The sequence below is a fragment of the Thermobia domestica genome, chromosome 5 (assembly GCF_964235325.1).
Source record: "Thermobia domestica chromosome 5, izTheDome1.hap1.1, whole genome shotgun sequence".
NCBI lineage: Eukaryota > Metazoa > Arthropoda > Insecta > Zygentoma > Lepismatidae > Thermobia > Thermobia domestica.
The window spans coordinates 11941407-11956255 of NC_137458.1; the positions used below are offsets into that span (position 1 = coordinate 11941407).

Below are 14849 nucleotides of genomic sequence, written 5' to 3' on the forward strand. Positions count from 1 at the left end.
AAAATGAAAAAGATCGAATAACTGAAAGCCTATATCATCGTGAAAAATTTCATGAGTTACGTAAACAGATAAAGACCAACATATCACTTGCGTATAAGACATTCATTTTAGAATCTGATCTTTCTATTCGTAATGACCCGGGCCAACTTTGGAGTTTTGTCAAAAGCAAAATTAAACATATGTCATCAGTTTCCTTGACTTACAATGGAAAAGAAATAAATCATGACAGTGAGATTGCTCAGTCCTTTTCACATTACTTTCAATCTGTTTATAACAATGTTTCAGCAAAATACGACGTAGATAGTTTAATTTCTAGCAAGACGGAATGCAGTAGTCTGTTGGACAACTTTCAACTTGGAAAAATAAAACTACAAAAAATTGAATTGGCTATAAAGGCACTCAAACCAAAAGCGTCATGTGGACCGGATGGCATTCTTCCGTATGTTGTCAAAGGCTGTATTGATATATTCAAGTATCCACTCCATACTATATTCAATATGTCCATAAGAACAGGCACTTTTCCAGGCATATGGAAAAAAAGTTTAGTGTGTCCAGTGCCAAAGTCTGGAAATAAAAGCGAAATACAGAACTTCAGGCCCATAGCTATATTATCTCCTTTTGCCAAAATTCTTGAGAGTATTTTATATACACGAATTTTGAATCACGTAAAACCAGCTATACCAATACATCAACATGGTTTCTTACTCAATAGATCTATTGCAACAAACCTAGCAGTGGTAACAAATTTTATAGCAACGGAGTTACACAAAGGCAGCCAGGAAGACGTTATACCGACTTCAATAACGCATTCGATGTCGTGGATCATGATGTTCTAGTGTCGAAATTAGCAAGCCTAAACTTTACAAAGTCGGCAATAGAATATATTGTGTCGTATTTATGTAATCGAAAACAATCTGTTACGTATATACAGGGTGTTTCAAAACAACACCGACAGCGTTTGGGAGGTGATTTCTGATACCAAGATAAGACAAAAAGTATAGACCAACCTGGGTGCACAAATACTTCCTTTCGAAGTTATAGGCTGCCGAAAACATGAAAAAATGTACTTTAAAGGTCCATAGCTCCAAAACTACGGAACTTACCGTAGTCGGGTCAAGACTTCATTTACGGATATTTGTATAGGGCACATACGAGTTCCTGTTTCAGAATCTTGCGCTACTTCGGCAAGAATTTTTATAGAGGTACTTGGTGAGTACTTCAAAATTATATGCCCGTAGTCAAACTCCCTCTATAAAAATTGTTGCGTGAGTATCGCAGGATTCTGAAACATGGATATTTGGATAGAGGACATAGTAATTTCTAAAGTGAAGTCTTGATCTGACTACCGTAGGTCCCATAGTATTGGAGCCGTCTATTTTTAAAGTTCATTTTTTCATGTTTTCGGCAGCCTATAACTCCGAAATGACGGATTTCTATACCTAGGTTGGTTGTACATTTTGTCTTCTCTTGGTGTCAGGAATCACCTCCCAAACGTTGATGTTTTGAAACACCCTGTATATACTATATATAGTTAGTTGTTTTTATATGAATGATACTTAATGTTCTCATGTGGCGAAATGGTTAACGAGTGTCATTATTGCATGTGATCGCAGGTTAAATTCCCGGTACGGACACACTTCTTCCGTGGTGACCTAGCATGATGAGACAACTTGGAAGCTGCTTGGATTAAGAGTTATCGAATTCCGTCCAAGAAAGCCGGAAATAAAACTGCGATGGGAGCTAAAATACTTGATCACATACTATTTAACCAAAACTAACCGTGTTCGGCCGGCCGGAGTCCTTTCTAGGCTACGATACCAAGGAGTTTAATTTCGTTTAAAACTTAAAATAATTGTTAATTATGTCCCCTTTTTAAATACTGTGTTATATTTTTTTAAGTAATTTTAATGGAAGTGATTTGTTTTCTCCGCTTATTCCAGCAGGATTTCCTTCGTTCAACCAGGCTGGGAAGTCAGGTCCAGCAGGGAAGCAGATTGAAGGTCCTGAAGGTGCCAACCTGTTCATCTACCATTTACCCCAGGAGTTCAGTGATAGTGACCTGGCACAGACATTTTTGCCGTTTGGCACCGTGATTTCTGCCAAAGTGTTCATAGATAAGCAGACCAATCTCTCCAAGTGCTTTGGTGAGAACTTTAAAAAAAAGCATTTTTTAGCAATAAGTATAAAATACCGTAGCGTTTGTGAAACATAGTGAAAGTGGTGAATAGTGTTTTTTTTTTTTTTTACGGAAAAAAGTGAAAGTGCAGCAAATACATTAAATATCCGTTGGAATTCAAAGTTTACATATTATTATTATTATTATTTGGTATATTGTAATTATAGCGTTTATTTAAATTAATTTGTTGAAAAAAAGGAAGGAAATATAATGTGGTAATACCAGTCGAGTTGACAAACTCCTTGATTTGACCACCAAATCCACAAAACATTGTAAATACGGGAGCGAATGCTGAATTTTTATAACTTGTAAGAGCTAAATCAAAACCATGAAAGAGGTCGGTCGGATAGCCTCCTTCCTATTTGTCTCTCTTTCTTTCTTTCTTTCTCTCTCTCTCTCTCTCTCTCTCTCTCTCTCTCTCTCTCTCTCTCTCTATCTCTTTCTTTGTCTCCTCTCTTTCATTTCCCGTATCCTTAACTTTATTCTGTTTTCTTTCTATCGTTTCGTTTCTTCACATTCTCTCATAGATACTTTACCAATTTATGTAAGCGTTGACAATCATTCTAATAATAATAAATACAAGTATACCATGTTAATGTAATGTGATTGGCACGTAGAAAGCAGTTTTACTTTTATTTATTTGGCCCAAAAGATCCAATATATTTCAACAAAAAAATGTTTTTGTATGCCTTGTATTTAAAGAACTCCTTATAGTGTAACCAAACCTAAACTATCAGTTAACTCAGTATGATGTGCTTATTCCGTAGAAAATACGAAAACTCAATTTAGGGCCCGTTCGAAACTTTTGTGGCCCCTGATCCAATTGGATGAAAAGATACAGTATATTTCAATCAAAATTTTTCTTGTAGGCCTTATATCTGGAGAACTACATATAGTGTAGCCAAACCCAAACTATCAGTTAACTCAGTGCTTATTCTGTAGAAAATACGAAAACTCGATTTAGGGGTCGTTCAAAAAAAAATTTGCCCCCTGATCCAAAAACTAATTATTGGCCAAAATCGCAATCAATTTTTAGGTTTCCTGAAACTCTTTGTTTCTCATCTCTTACTTGTTTCAATTCTCCGAAAGCTTTTTTGAACACTCACGAGTGTTTTCTTCAGTCTGGTGGGAGGATGAGGATGAACTGTTTCCAATTGAGAAGACTTCTTAAAATATGTAATTGAACACGCCTAATAATCCAAGGTATCTATCGGTCACGAAAGTCATGAAAAAGTCACGAAATCAGAAAACGGCCATGAAAGTCAAGAAAAAGTAACGAAATCAGAAAACGGTCATGAAAAAGTCACGAAATCAGAAAACGGTCATGAAAAGTCACGAAATCAGAAAACGGTCATGAAAAAGTCACGAAATCAGAAAATGGTCATGAAAAAGTCACGAAATCAGAAAATGGTCATGAAAAAGTCACGAAATCAGAAAACGGTCATGAAAAAGGCACGAAATCAGAAAACGGTCATGAAAAAGTCACGAAATCAGAAAACGGTCATGAAAAAGTCACGAAATCAGAAAACGGTCATGAAAAAGCCACGAAATCAGAAAACGGTCATGAAAAAGTCACGAAATCAGAAAATGGTCATGAAAAAGTCACGAAATCAGAAAACGGTCATGAAAATGTCACGAAATCAGAAAACGCAAAACTACCAAATCGCAAGCAAAGCACGGTTCTATCTCATGCATGAAAATTCGGCCTAAATCGCACCTAAATTCGCTCTTGATTGTTCTTAACCTGCTAAAGAATGTAAGAAGTTCTAAAGAATATAGGTATTGTTATTAGTTTTTAAATGTTTCGAAATTTTATGGTTTGGCAAAGGAAAGGTCACGAAATTTCATTTTGAATTTTTAATAGACACCCTGAAATCTGAATTGATAATTTTCGATAAAGTAATTTCTCTTTTGCTTGGCTGAAGAAAATTTTTGTGTTGAAGGATTTCAGCGAATTTAAACAACAGGAAGGTGGGTAAAAGAAAAGAGAGAGGGGGAGGGACTGTGTGTAATATTCTCCTGTCGTCGGAAAGAACTAGTATGCCACGTCAATATTGGTAGAAGAATTTTAAGATACAATATGTTAATTAATTCAGAAGTTCTTTTAAGAATCGAATGGACATCTGTGGACTCAGAAAAAGCTAACGTGAAATAGTGCGTGTGTTACGTGATTTTGAAGTGCTTAGAGTGAGGTTAAGGAATTTCATCAACAAATGTGTTTCTTTATGGCCAAATGGATTAACAAGTACGCGTGGTGCCGCATTAGGTTCCGGGGGAAGGGGAGGTGCTTGCCTCGGATAGAAATCCGAATAGTGGTTCTGTGATCCTATCTCAACCAGTAAGTTTTTTGTTTCATACAGCTTCGGTGCTGAACAGCCAATCAGTACATAAGAGGATTTTGTTCTGTAGCATTCAAGAAAAGAACAGGCCATAACGTGAAATGAACTACGTGAACTAGGGTGCAAATGATAATGACATGTCATAGAAAGCTGCTGTTTAGTATTGAGAAAGACTATCTGCTTGTTTGCAGAATTTCCCGAATAACAAGCTCGTTGGAGTGTCAGCGGATGAAATCAATGCATCCTCAATAGGAACGTCACATCCGACATTAAAATAAATAAATAAATAAAATAAAAAATGGCATCTCTTCTCATCACTTATTCTATATGAGACTTGAACGTACAGCTTAACATGAGATCCAAACCACGTAGACTCCTCCGAAAACCAAACTTAGGTTTTCTGTCGTAGTCAGTGGCGTATTTAGGATTTAGTTTCGGGGAGGGATATGCATAACGCGTGAATAAGCACTATATTTTTCCTTTTGGATGCCAATAAATTTTAATGAAGTTGTGAATATAACAAATTTATTTCGGAGGGGGCTTAAGCCCGATAGCGTTCCCCTCTAAATATGCCACTGGTCATAGTGAATGTTCAAAACGAACGTATCAATAATTTGATATTTACTTTACTTAAAAGATAATGAAATTCGTCTACAAAACCAGAAATAATGGTCTCAGAGTCGATAGTCTCACTGCATATCAGGGTTGACACTAGAGGAAAGGGAGCGACCCGTTGGTGGCTACGGCTGCTCCCTTTCCACCCAGATATGTATTGTAATCCTGATCAAGTAATATAAAGCTTCTGTTTTCGGTATACAAAAAAAATAGCCCCTTCCCTCAAAAAAATTCTTCAACCCCAAGAAATAAAAACTGGCGTCATCACTGCTTCATATCACCAGAGTAAAATGCGCTGGACAGAGAGTCTAAACAAAATGTAGATCACTGTTTTTATTGGATTATTTTAAAGTGGCCCTCGCTTAAATTTGAAACCACGTGCGAAATATAAGGATTTAATTTGCAACAGAATCTCCAATACAAATAAAGCTTTTATGCACCTACGATGAATTTTTCTCTCTTCACATTAGTTTTTTTGTTAAATGTCGAGAACTGTGGGAGTATTTGTTTTTAGTCTTTGTCAGACAATTTTGTTACTTGATTTGCAATACTAATACCAATTCATGAAGTAAAATCAGACTAAATATATGTGTCTTTGTCTTATCATTGCAGAATACTGATTTAATGTAATAGCAGTCTTGTTTAAAAACCAAAGTTTCTTACCGTAATATCATGTAAGGACTTGATTTGTTATATGTACTGATATTTTATTATCTATATTTTCGAAATAATAAGAGAAAAATTAGAACTTGGAGACCTTAAACAAAAAAACAAAGCTTATGTAGTAGTGTATGAGGATACTTGTTCAGAGCGTAATAGAGAGATCTAATCCAAAGTCAATGTGGAATCAAGGACAAATTAGCAAGACTATGACCAATTTCTGCTGGTCATTGCTTCTTGTCTTCATTCAGAATGTGTACGGACTTGGAAAACAAAAGGAAAAGAAAATTGTTGTCCGAGTAAATCTGGAAAGAGTCTAGAGTTTAATCAAAACCCGTTTGAAGATGGCCTCAAAAGAATAAAAATCATACGTTATTTTCTACCTATGATTATGTACACAATAATGTTCACCATTTTACATGTGTGGTCCCGCGCAGCTTAGTCGCTAACGCCCTTGTCTTTGGTGCGAGAGATCCTCGGGACACTCGGTCGTTCATACGCACCAGGCAAATGCCGGATGGTATCTAACATACAGGTCCCAAGCCGTTTCATTCTTCCCAATTCTTTCTTCCTTCCCTTTCCTTGGATAGTGTGGTCGCCGAAGGTCATTCGTCATGCGTGACGGGCTAACGATGCAATAGATGCCGAAAGCCCAGAAATCTAATTCCTAATCCTAATCCTAGTGATGGGCTAACATGGCCATAGATGCCGAAAGCCCAGAAATCTAATTCCTAATCCTAATCCTAGTGACGGGCTAACATGGCCATAGATGCCGAAAGCCCAGAAATCTAATTCCTAATCCTAACCATATTACACGTTATTCAGTCTCTCAGTAAGTAAGGAATCACGAAGTGAGAATGGAAAATCAATTGTGCACCATAGAATAGTGAAAACATACACCAAGCAGTTATCAAAATAAGGGAAACACGTTAATCTCTGTGAATTAGTATCACCGAACATACGTACACTGCGACTGTTTTGTGTTAGTGCAATGTGAAATGATTGTGAGTAGTATGCGAGGTAGGATAGTACGGATTGATTCGTGTGTGTAATACGCCAAACGTAGGTGATGAAAAGTGGAGGGGATCTCTCCGATTTGCAAAGGGCCGATTGTGGGTGCCCGGTTAGATGGAGTAAGTGTATCCAAGACTATCAATGTTTTTAAGTATATCAAGAGCAACAGCGTCTGGTGAAGATGCGGCAAGGCATAAAGCGGAGGAATAATGGACGGAAGTCAAGCGTAGGTGAGAAGGGCGTCCGACATTAAAGATGATTGTCTCAGAGCGCGTTAAGGATTCATTCATATGGCATAATTAGCTGCAGAAGTCAAATCAGCGTTGGAGCGACCTGTCTCTGTAATGACAGTCCGACGAGAATTCTATGCTTCCCTCCTATTGATTTTTAAGGAAACCAAAACTCTTATTGTATAGTTACCGTGTCTGTTCGTGTGTCCGTCCGGCCGTGAGACAAAAACAAATCTCAAGAACTTTAGTCAGGGTGTAGAGGGTCGGAAGTTGGAAATAAAGTTCATTCATACAAATGATCCATCCAATTGATCCAAAGATAATGATCCATCCAATTGATCCAAAGATAATGATCCATCCAATTGATCCAAAGATAATGGACCCCCTATTGTATTCTCATAGGGATTATTATAGGTGACTTAGCCTCTTGGCAATATGTAGCTCAACTACGTAAAGGCCAAGCTGGTTGCATACCGTTCGGTTACTTTCAATATTCTAACCAAACTCTTGACCCCGCATAGCGTAATCTTGAACGCTCTCTCACCTTTTGCGCGAGCGGTCCCGGGTTCAATTTCCTGTAGGGACACTCGGTCGTAAAGGTGTAACAACTTTTTCAGGACGGCCGTCTTGATTGAGATTTTTTCGTGGATTTTCTTCATTCACATCAGGCAAATGCCGGGATAGTACCTGCATAATGATTCCAGACCGATTCCTTCCTTTCCCATTCCTTTCTTCTTTCCCCGAGTTTTTTACTTGCCGAGGAATGTCATCCCTTATGCGTAACGGACTTAGATAGGCCAGTAATTCCCAGAAATATAGACCCTATCCTCTCTTATCTAACCAAACTCCTTTACGTTCTGTACACGCAGTACTGCTACTTTTGCTGATACTTCGAGAAGATCTATAAATTACACACTAAATATTAGTACATATTGAATAAAATCAATTTCATAAATTCTATTACGGAAGAAATTTTGATTTCCTTTACACCATGAAAAACAAATACCCCGATTTGTGTCCTTAAATTTTAGTAAACTTTAAATGTATTTATTATTGTTTTCAGTTTTTAAAAATATAAAATGTATGTGTTCAGTGTTGTGATTGTTGATTTGTGTTTGTTTTGTAGGTTTTGTATCGTACGATAACCCCGTGAGTGCCCAGGCAGCAATTCAAGCCATGAACGGCTTCCAGATAGGTACCAAGAGATTGAAAGTCCAGCTCAAACGATCAAAAGAAGCCTCACGACCTTACTAACACCTGTAAGTCGATTGAGTAATGTACATACTCTTATTAATTCGATCATTAATACTTGCAGCACAATTATTTGATTTTTTTTTCTATTAAAAATACAAGTAACATTATTAACTGGTTACTAACTTTGTGGGTTATCACATTATCAAATATGTACGAAAACTTTTGGAGGCTTTTAGTGTAAAAGGTAGTTACGGTAGTCAAAGTGAGGCAGTGTGTGCCACTCCGCGATTCAGGCGCTGGTGTTGTAGGGCTGTGTGGGCATATCATAGTTGGAAAATAGCATCATTACCTTGAAAAATAGGTACGTGCACCTGAAAGAGACACAGGAACTCTTGCTTTTCCTCACTTGTTATTGGTGTTTCTGTGCACAGTCGTTAGGAAAATACATTCCTTCTGTTCGATGTACAGGGTATTTCAAAAAGAATGACTGATTTTGAAAGTCTACAATGTATTGATAAAAACATACTATACAAAAAATGGGATAAATTGCAAAATATTCACAAAATCTTCAATTTTTAGCTATGCTATTACAACTGCTCTGTGTCTACCAGCAGCACGAACATATAGACGATAGCTAAATTCGTCATGAACTGTACACAATGTATCTGCGTTTACAACAGTTATGGCACAAGCATCCTGTCTCTTCAAATTGGTGATACCAACGAAGAATGTTTTTGGGTGCAGGCGGATTAATGTCGAAACGCCGGACGAAAAGCACGCTGGACCGAAAGCACTGACTCTGTCTTTGCAAACTGCAGCACACAAAACTCCTTCTGTTGAGCGGACGCCATCTTACTTCTGACTGACTGCAAACTGAGAAGTCGCATTGACTGACATCTAACGGCGATTTGCTGAAATTCTAGATCACACCCATTCAAACAACACTTATTTCTTTGCCGGTATGTCTCATGTTCCGTAAATATTAGCATCCAAAAATCAGGTCATTCTTCTTGAAACACGGTGTATTTTTTCCTCACATCAAATACAGACTAATAGTATGAAAGAAAGTGTTGTGGGCCCACAAAGCACAACTCCTGTTGATTTTCGACGCTCTCCAACTTTCTGCAGGATATCTCATATTTACAGTCCAAATATTCGTTGAAAGGCACCGACCATCACAAAGAAAGAGAGGAGGGGGAGTTATACAGTAGCAAATGAATTAATATGTGAGATTAGAATCCTTTTAACAGTCACTCGATCTATTAATGAATCCGAAGATTCATCGTTCCGAGAACAAGACTGATTCATTTGGATTTTATCCTCTGTCAGGCCCACTCTAAATTCTTATTGTGCACCTGTCCAAGATCTTTTTCATATTGCCCTTCAACTTGTAAAGTGCTTCGTGTGGAGTATTGTGCTGTATGGGTCAGAAACATGGGCATTACGGAAAAATGATGAAAAAAGGATCAAAGCTTTCGAAATGTGGGTGTGGAGAAGAATGGAGAGAATTAACGAGGTCGAGCGGAGAACAAATGAGAGGGTTTTCAGAAATAGTGAGGGAGAAAATAACAATGTTAGGTATTATTAAGAAGAGGAAGAGAAACTGATTGGAACATTGGATAAGAAGGAACTGTATCATGAGGGATGTGCTAGAGGGTATGGTAGCAGAAAAGAGAGGGAGGGGGAGAAGGGGACTACAATTAATGAACGATAGCAGAGCAGAAAAATCGTACGTGAAGACGAAGAGGTTAGCGAAAGACCGTGGAGCATGGAAGCGTCTCAGTTGCAACAAGTGACCTACCAATAATGGCAGAATACCTATGATGATAATCTTGACGAAAGTTTTATTCAAAAAAGGAAGAATATGTTTTGTTTACTGATCTGGAAGTGATTTTTGACTAGTATACTTGAAATTGTAGATGAGAGTTCTTACACAGGGTGTCTATCGGTCACGAAATCAGAAAACGGTCACGAAAGTCACGAAATTTAGCTTTTGGGTCACGATTTTTTTTTTTTTTTTGTAACTGTTTAAATGTAAGTACAGATTGGAAAAGTTTGTTCTATAAGACGTCAAAATTCACCACGAAAAATGTCTATGGTCGGCTTTAGACGCTATTAAATCGCAATCAAAGTACGTTTCTATCGCATGGATGAAAATTCGGCCTAATTCGCACGCAAATTCGCTCTTGAAAATATTAGGAAATTTTATGATTTGGTAAAGAAAAGGTCACGAAAAAGTCACGAAATTTCATTTTGGAATTTTAGTAGATCCTCCCTAGACCTCCCTAGACGATGTTATTTTGCATGAGGTGCCGTTATCACGAGTCACCTAGTAGCTTTCCGTTTGCTGTTATTTAGAAACGCGAAAATAAATGCCGATTTTCTAAATTGCTGGAAATCAAAAGCAGATAAATGAGTCGTGATAACGGTATCTCACGCAAAATAATACTGTCCAGGGAGGTCTTGTTCCACTTTTCGATTATCTTTTATCTATTTGAAGATATTACATAATTACTGAAAAAATTAGCAGTATTTTAATTTCGCAGTGATGAGGCCTCTTAAGACAACTCCTTAAGTTTCTCTACTAGGACTCGATGTACTCTGTGTATTAGGTACTCGTACGAACAATGTGTCCAGATCATTTTTGATGTCTGAACTCGTGTGGCTATTATGATGTGTAATGTTCTAGCGATCGACTTACACGTCCATACAATACGACTGACAAGATTGTTCGTCAATACTATCTTTAAAAAAAAAAATCCCTTGAGTGATTTCTAGATCTTGTGTTTGTTCTTAGTAATGATGGGCAAGTTTTAGCAAAAATTTGGTATCTGGAATATTAAGTAGAAAGATTGGAATATATGGAAAGTAAAACAGTTCTAATTATTCAGTTATCCCCTTGCGCAAATTTGGTAAGTTAACTTTATAGAAGTGTTAACACGGCTGTTAAATAAAACAGGAAACCTTTTTACTAGTAGCACAACAGAAACTAAAACTATATACTTCCGTGTAAACAGCAAAGTTCTTATTGCATTCTCAGTTTAAGACATCAGACAAATTATTGAAAAGGTGTAGGGTCATCTTTTTAAAGTTCGTTGCATGACTCATCAATGTTAATAAAACATGTGGCCAACATTATATATATATATATATATATATATATATATATATATATATATATATATCGGGTGTTGCAAAATAAGTATTACAACTCTTGGGAGATGACTTCTAACGCTGAGACAAGAAAAAAAGTTCTCTTGAACTTTCGCCTATCGGGCATAGTTTCGGATCTACAAGGTGTCGAAACCGTGGGAAAATGACTTTCGGACGCCAATAGTTCGGAAACTATCCAACGTAAAGAGGGCGGGTAAAAAATTCACTGAAGAAGTCATACCCGCTGTATTGAATTTTACATGTTTTATAATCCTACTATGCACGCGCAAGCGATTCCCCAAAGGAACGTAGGGAGTCCCGGATAATCTGCAAATGAAAATTTGTTCTAAATGGTTATGAATTGATAGGGTTTCTATCAGCTAACAATAATTATTTTGTATTAAATCGATATCTGGAACAAATACAAAATGGCGGACACCTTCATGCCCGTTGTGTGTAGCTGCATAATCACCAGGTACGGATGCTGGCCAATAGTGACGTTCTGAGTATTAAGTGTTGCGAATTTGTACTCAAATGCTCTAGAAAGACTTTTGGATTGTCGGTAGAGCACAACAGATGTAGCAGGGTGATTCACATGTGTGGAAACACTTAACGAAAAATGCCCAGAAATGCACTCATACTCAGTAAACGTGAGTTGAAAGCTTCGAAGATGTAAGGAATAGCATCAAGAAGATGAAAGCCCTTGCCGATTCACCAATAATATTCCCTCAAACTGATGCAATATGATGTGCACGGTTGCATACCAATAAGGATGCAACAACTGAGGCCAAGTTGAATTTTGTGCAAGGGGACTCACTAAGAAACTGGGTAAACTAATGAATGTCCCATGATCGATATTGAAATGTGGCCAATGTGTGTTTTCATATCAACATGTAGCTAATGGACAAATGTCAACATGTCCCACTACTGTTGGGACACCCTTTCCACGTGCGAAAAATAGGAAAGTAACTACTCGGGTCTTGAATCTGAGGCCGTGGGCTACCAGTAGGATTAAAAATTGCGAGCGAAAGCGAGCGCTTTAGCCCTGAGGCTTCGAGGGAGCCTTAGTTTCTCTGTATTCATTTCTTTGAGGAGTACACACTTTGTTTGGCAACCGCTCTTGTACAGCTTCCCGACAAGCTCGTGTGTTTCATTTTGTTACTCCTACTGCACAGTTGTAAACAATCAGAGCTTTAAGACGTTTATTCCTATTTCTCATGTCTTTTAATTTTCCATATGTAAGTGTTCCAGCAGTAGTGTTACATGTACCAAATTGGTTCATTTTCGTCTTTGTCTTGGCATGTGCACTGTGTAAGATACGAATTTCTGGAGGTATTTTACTATATTTCGAGAACATCATATGTCCCAAAAGACGTGGGACATGATACAAGTTTGTTATTTTCACGCTCTATCAGAATTTGAACCATAGATTAAGAGATTTCTTTTCATATGTGTCGACGGTGGGACAATGTCCCAAACAAAGAGGGACATTGATACAATCGTGTTCTAGTTACGTTCTACCAAAAAGTGCACCAGATATAATATCAGAATATACAAGGTCATTTTCCTAGTTTTCGCACGTGGGACAGTGTCCCAGCAGTAGTGGGACATGTTGACATTCGCCCATTAACTACATGTTTATATCAACACACACATTGGCCACATTTCAATATCGATCATGGGACATTCATTTAATTTACCCAGTTTCTTAGTGTGTCCCCTTGCACAATTTCAACTTGGCCTCAGTTGTTGCACCGTGCACATCATATTGCATCAGTTTGAGGGAATATTATTGGTGAATTGGCAATGGCTTTCATGTTCTTGATGCTATTCCTTACATTTTCGAAGTTTTCAACTCACGTTTACTGAGTATGAGTGCATTTCTGGGCATTTTTCGTTAAGTGTTTTCACACATGTGAATCACCCTGCTTCATCTGTTGTTCTCTACCGACACTCTAGAAATCTTTCTAGAGCATTTTAGTACAAATTCGCAACACTTAATACTCAGAACGTCACTGTTGGCCAGCATCCGTACCTGGCGATTATGCAACCACACACAACGGGCATGAAGGTGTCCGCCATTTTGTATTTGTTCCAGATATCGACTTAATACAAAATAATTATTGTTAGCTGATAGAAACCCTATCAATTCATATCCATTTAGACCAATTTTCATGTGGCAGATTATCCGGGACTCCCTACGTTCCTTTGGGGAATCCCTTGCGCGTGCATGGTAGGATTATGAAACATGTAAAATTCAATACAGCAGGTATGACTTCTTCAGTGAATTTTTTACCCGCCCTCTTTACGTTGGATAGTTTCCGAACTATTGGCGTCCGAAAGTCACTTTCCCACGCTTTCGGCACCTTGTAGATCCGAAACTATGTCCGATAGGCGAAAGTTCAAGAGAACTATTTTTCTTGTCTCAGCGGCAGGAGTCACCTCCCAAGAGTTGTAACACTTATTTTGCAACACCCGATATATATATATATATATATATATATATATATGGATGATGATGATGATGATCCTCCTTCTCTTTACACGACTCAGGCATTCGTTTCTGTGGATACTCCTTCAAGACACCTGAACACTTCGTAACCAAATTTGACATAATGATTCGTGAGCACGCGCTGAGTGTGTAAGGGGTCGCATGTTGAAAAAAATCACCGAAAACGGGATGCGCGTATACTTAACCTTGGAAAAGCATTTTGGCGCGCGAATTCTCATTGTAAACAATTTAAAATAGAATTTTCGGCATTAGAAATAGGACCAAGCCCTTTTCGTTTATTTCTGCGAATACAATTTTTTTGAAGGCCATTTACGATTTAGCTGATATGTCAGATTCAGCTATTTCCATGAATAACAGTTGATGCACTAAAAAAAAAAAAAATCCATGAATAATCAATAAAAGTCGTTCTTTTCGCGCCAAATTTGCAATTAATGAATACCTAGTTATTATTAAGACAACTTATTATTTATACTGAGAGGATTCTAACATTATTAAGCGGAATGGAATTGCATGTAACTTTATTCTCTAGGTTATTTTCCAAACCTCGTCTCGACTAGCTTTTCGATATCCACAAATCACATGTCATTAGAGAGGTCTTTAAAAGCATGGAATGTGCTTTCCATGGCTTTGTTGAATATGAGATGGTTTAGCTAAGTATGCTGAAAAATAAATATTCGGAAAGCTTCCAGAGCTTCCGTTTGATATAGCCTGTTCTCCTTCCTTTTGTGTTCTTCACATACAATTTGATTTCATCATTGCCAGCGAACGAAGGTATCCTCTTGAGCTACCTATAGATCAGGATCAACGGTTTGGCGATATCTATTGTGATCTCACGAAGTGTTGTGAACCGATGTTGTGGGACGAATTTCCTGTGTTGTTCGCATTCTTTCCGTGCGACTTCGCTTTTTATTTTTATTTTATTAAATATTTTATTCGACGCTTACTTCGTTGGATAC

The 14849-nt window shown here is 37.6% G+C and overlaps 1 protein-coding gene across 37 annotated transcripts in view; it reads left to right on the forward strand.

Moving 5' to 3' along the window:
* Nucleotides 1-14849, forward strand: part of LOC145685718 (CUGBP Elav-like family member 1-A) — a 925590-nt gene that overhangs the window by 891339 nt on the left and 19402 nt on the right. For 35 of the 37 annotated variants that reach the window (XR_014131470.1, XM_081758190.1, XM_081758170.1 and 32 more), the window contains 2 exons: nucleotides 1941-2144; nucleotides 8161-8293. Coding sequence is in view for 36 of the 37 variants with exons in the window: in XM_081758190.1 (XP_081614316.1) it covers nucleotides 1941-2144; nucleotides 8161-8288 (332 nt within the window). In the remaining variant the exon portion in view is untranslated. The remainder of the gene's footprint in view (nucleotides 1-1940; nucleotides 2145-8160; nucleotides 8294-14849) is intronic. The other 2 variants (XM_081758172.1, XM_081758187.1) reach the window with 1 other exon arrangement.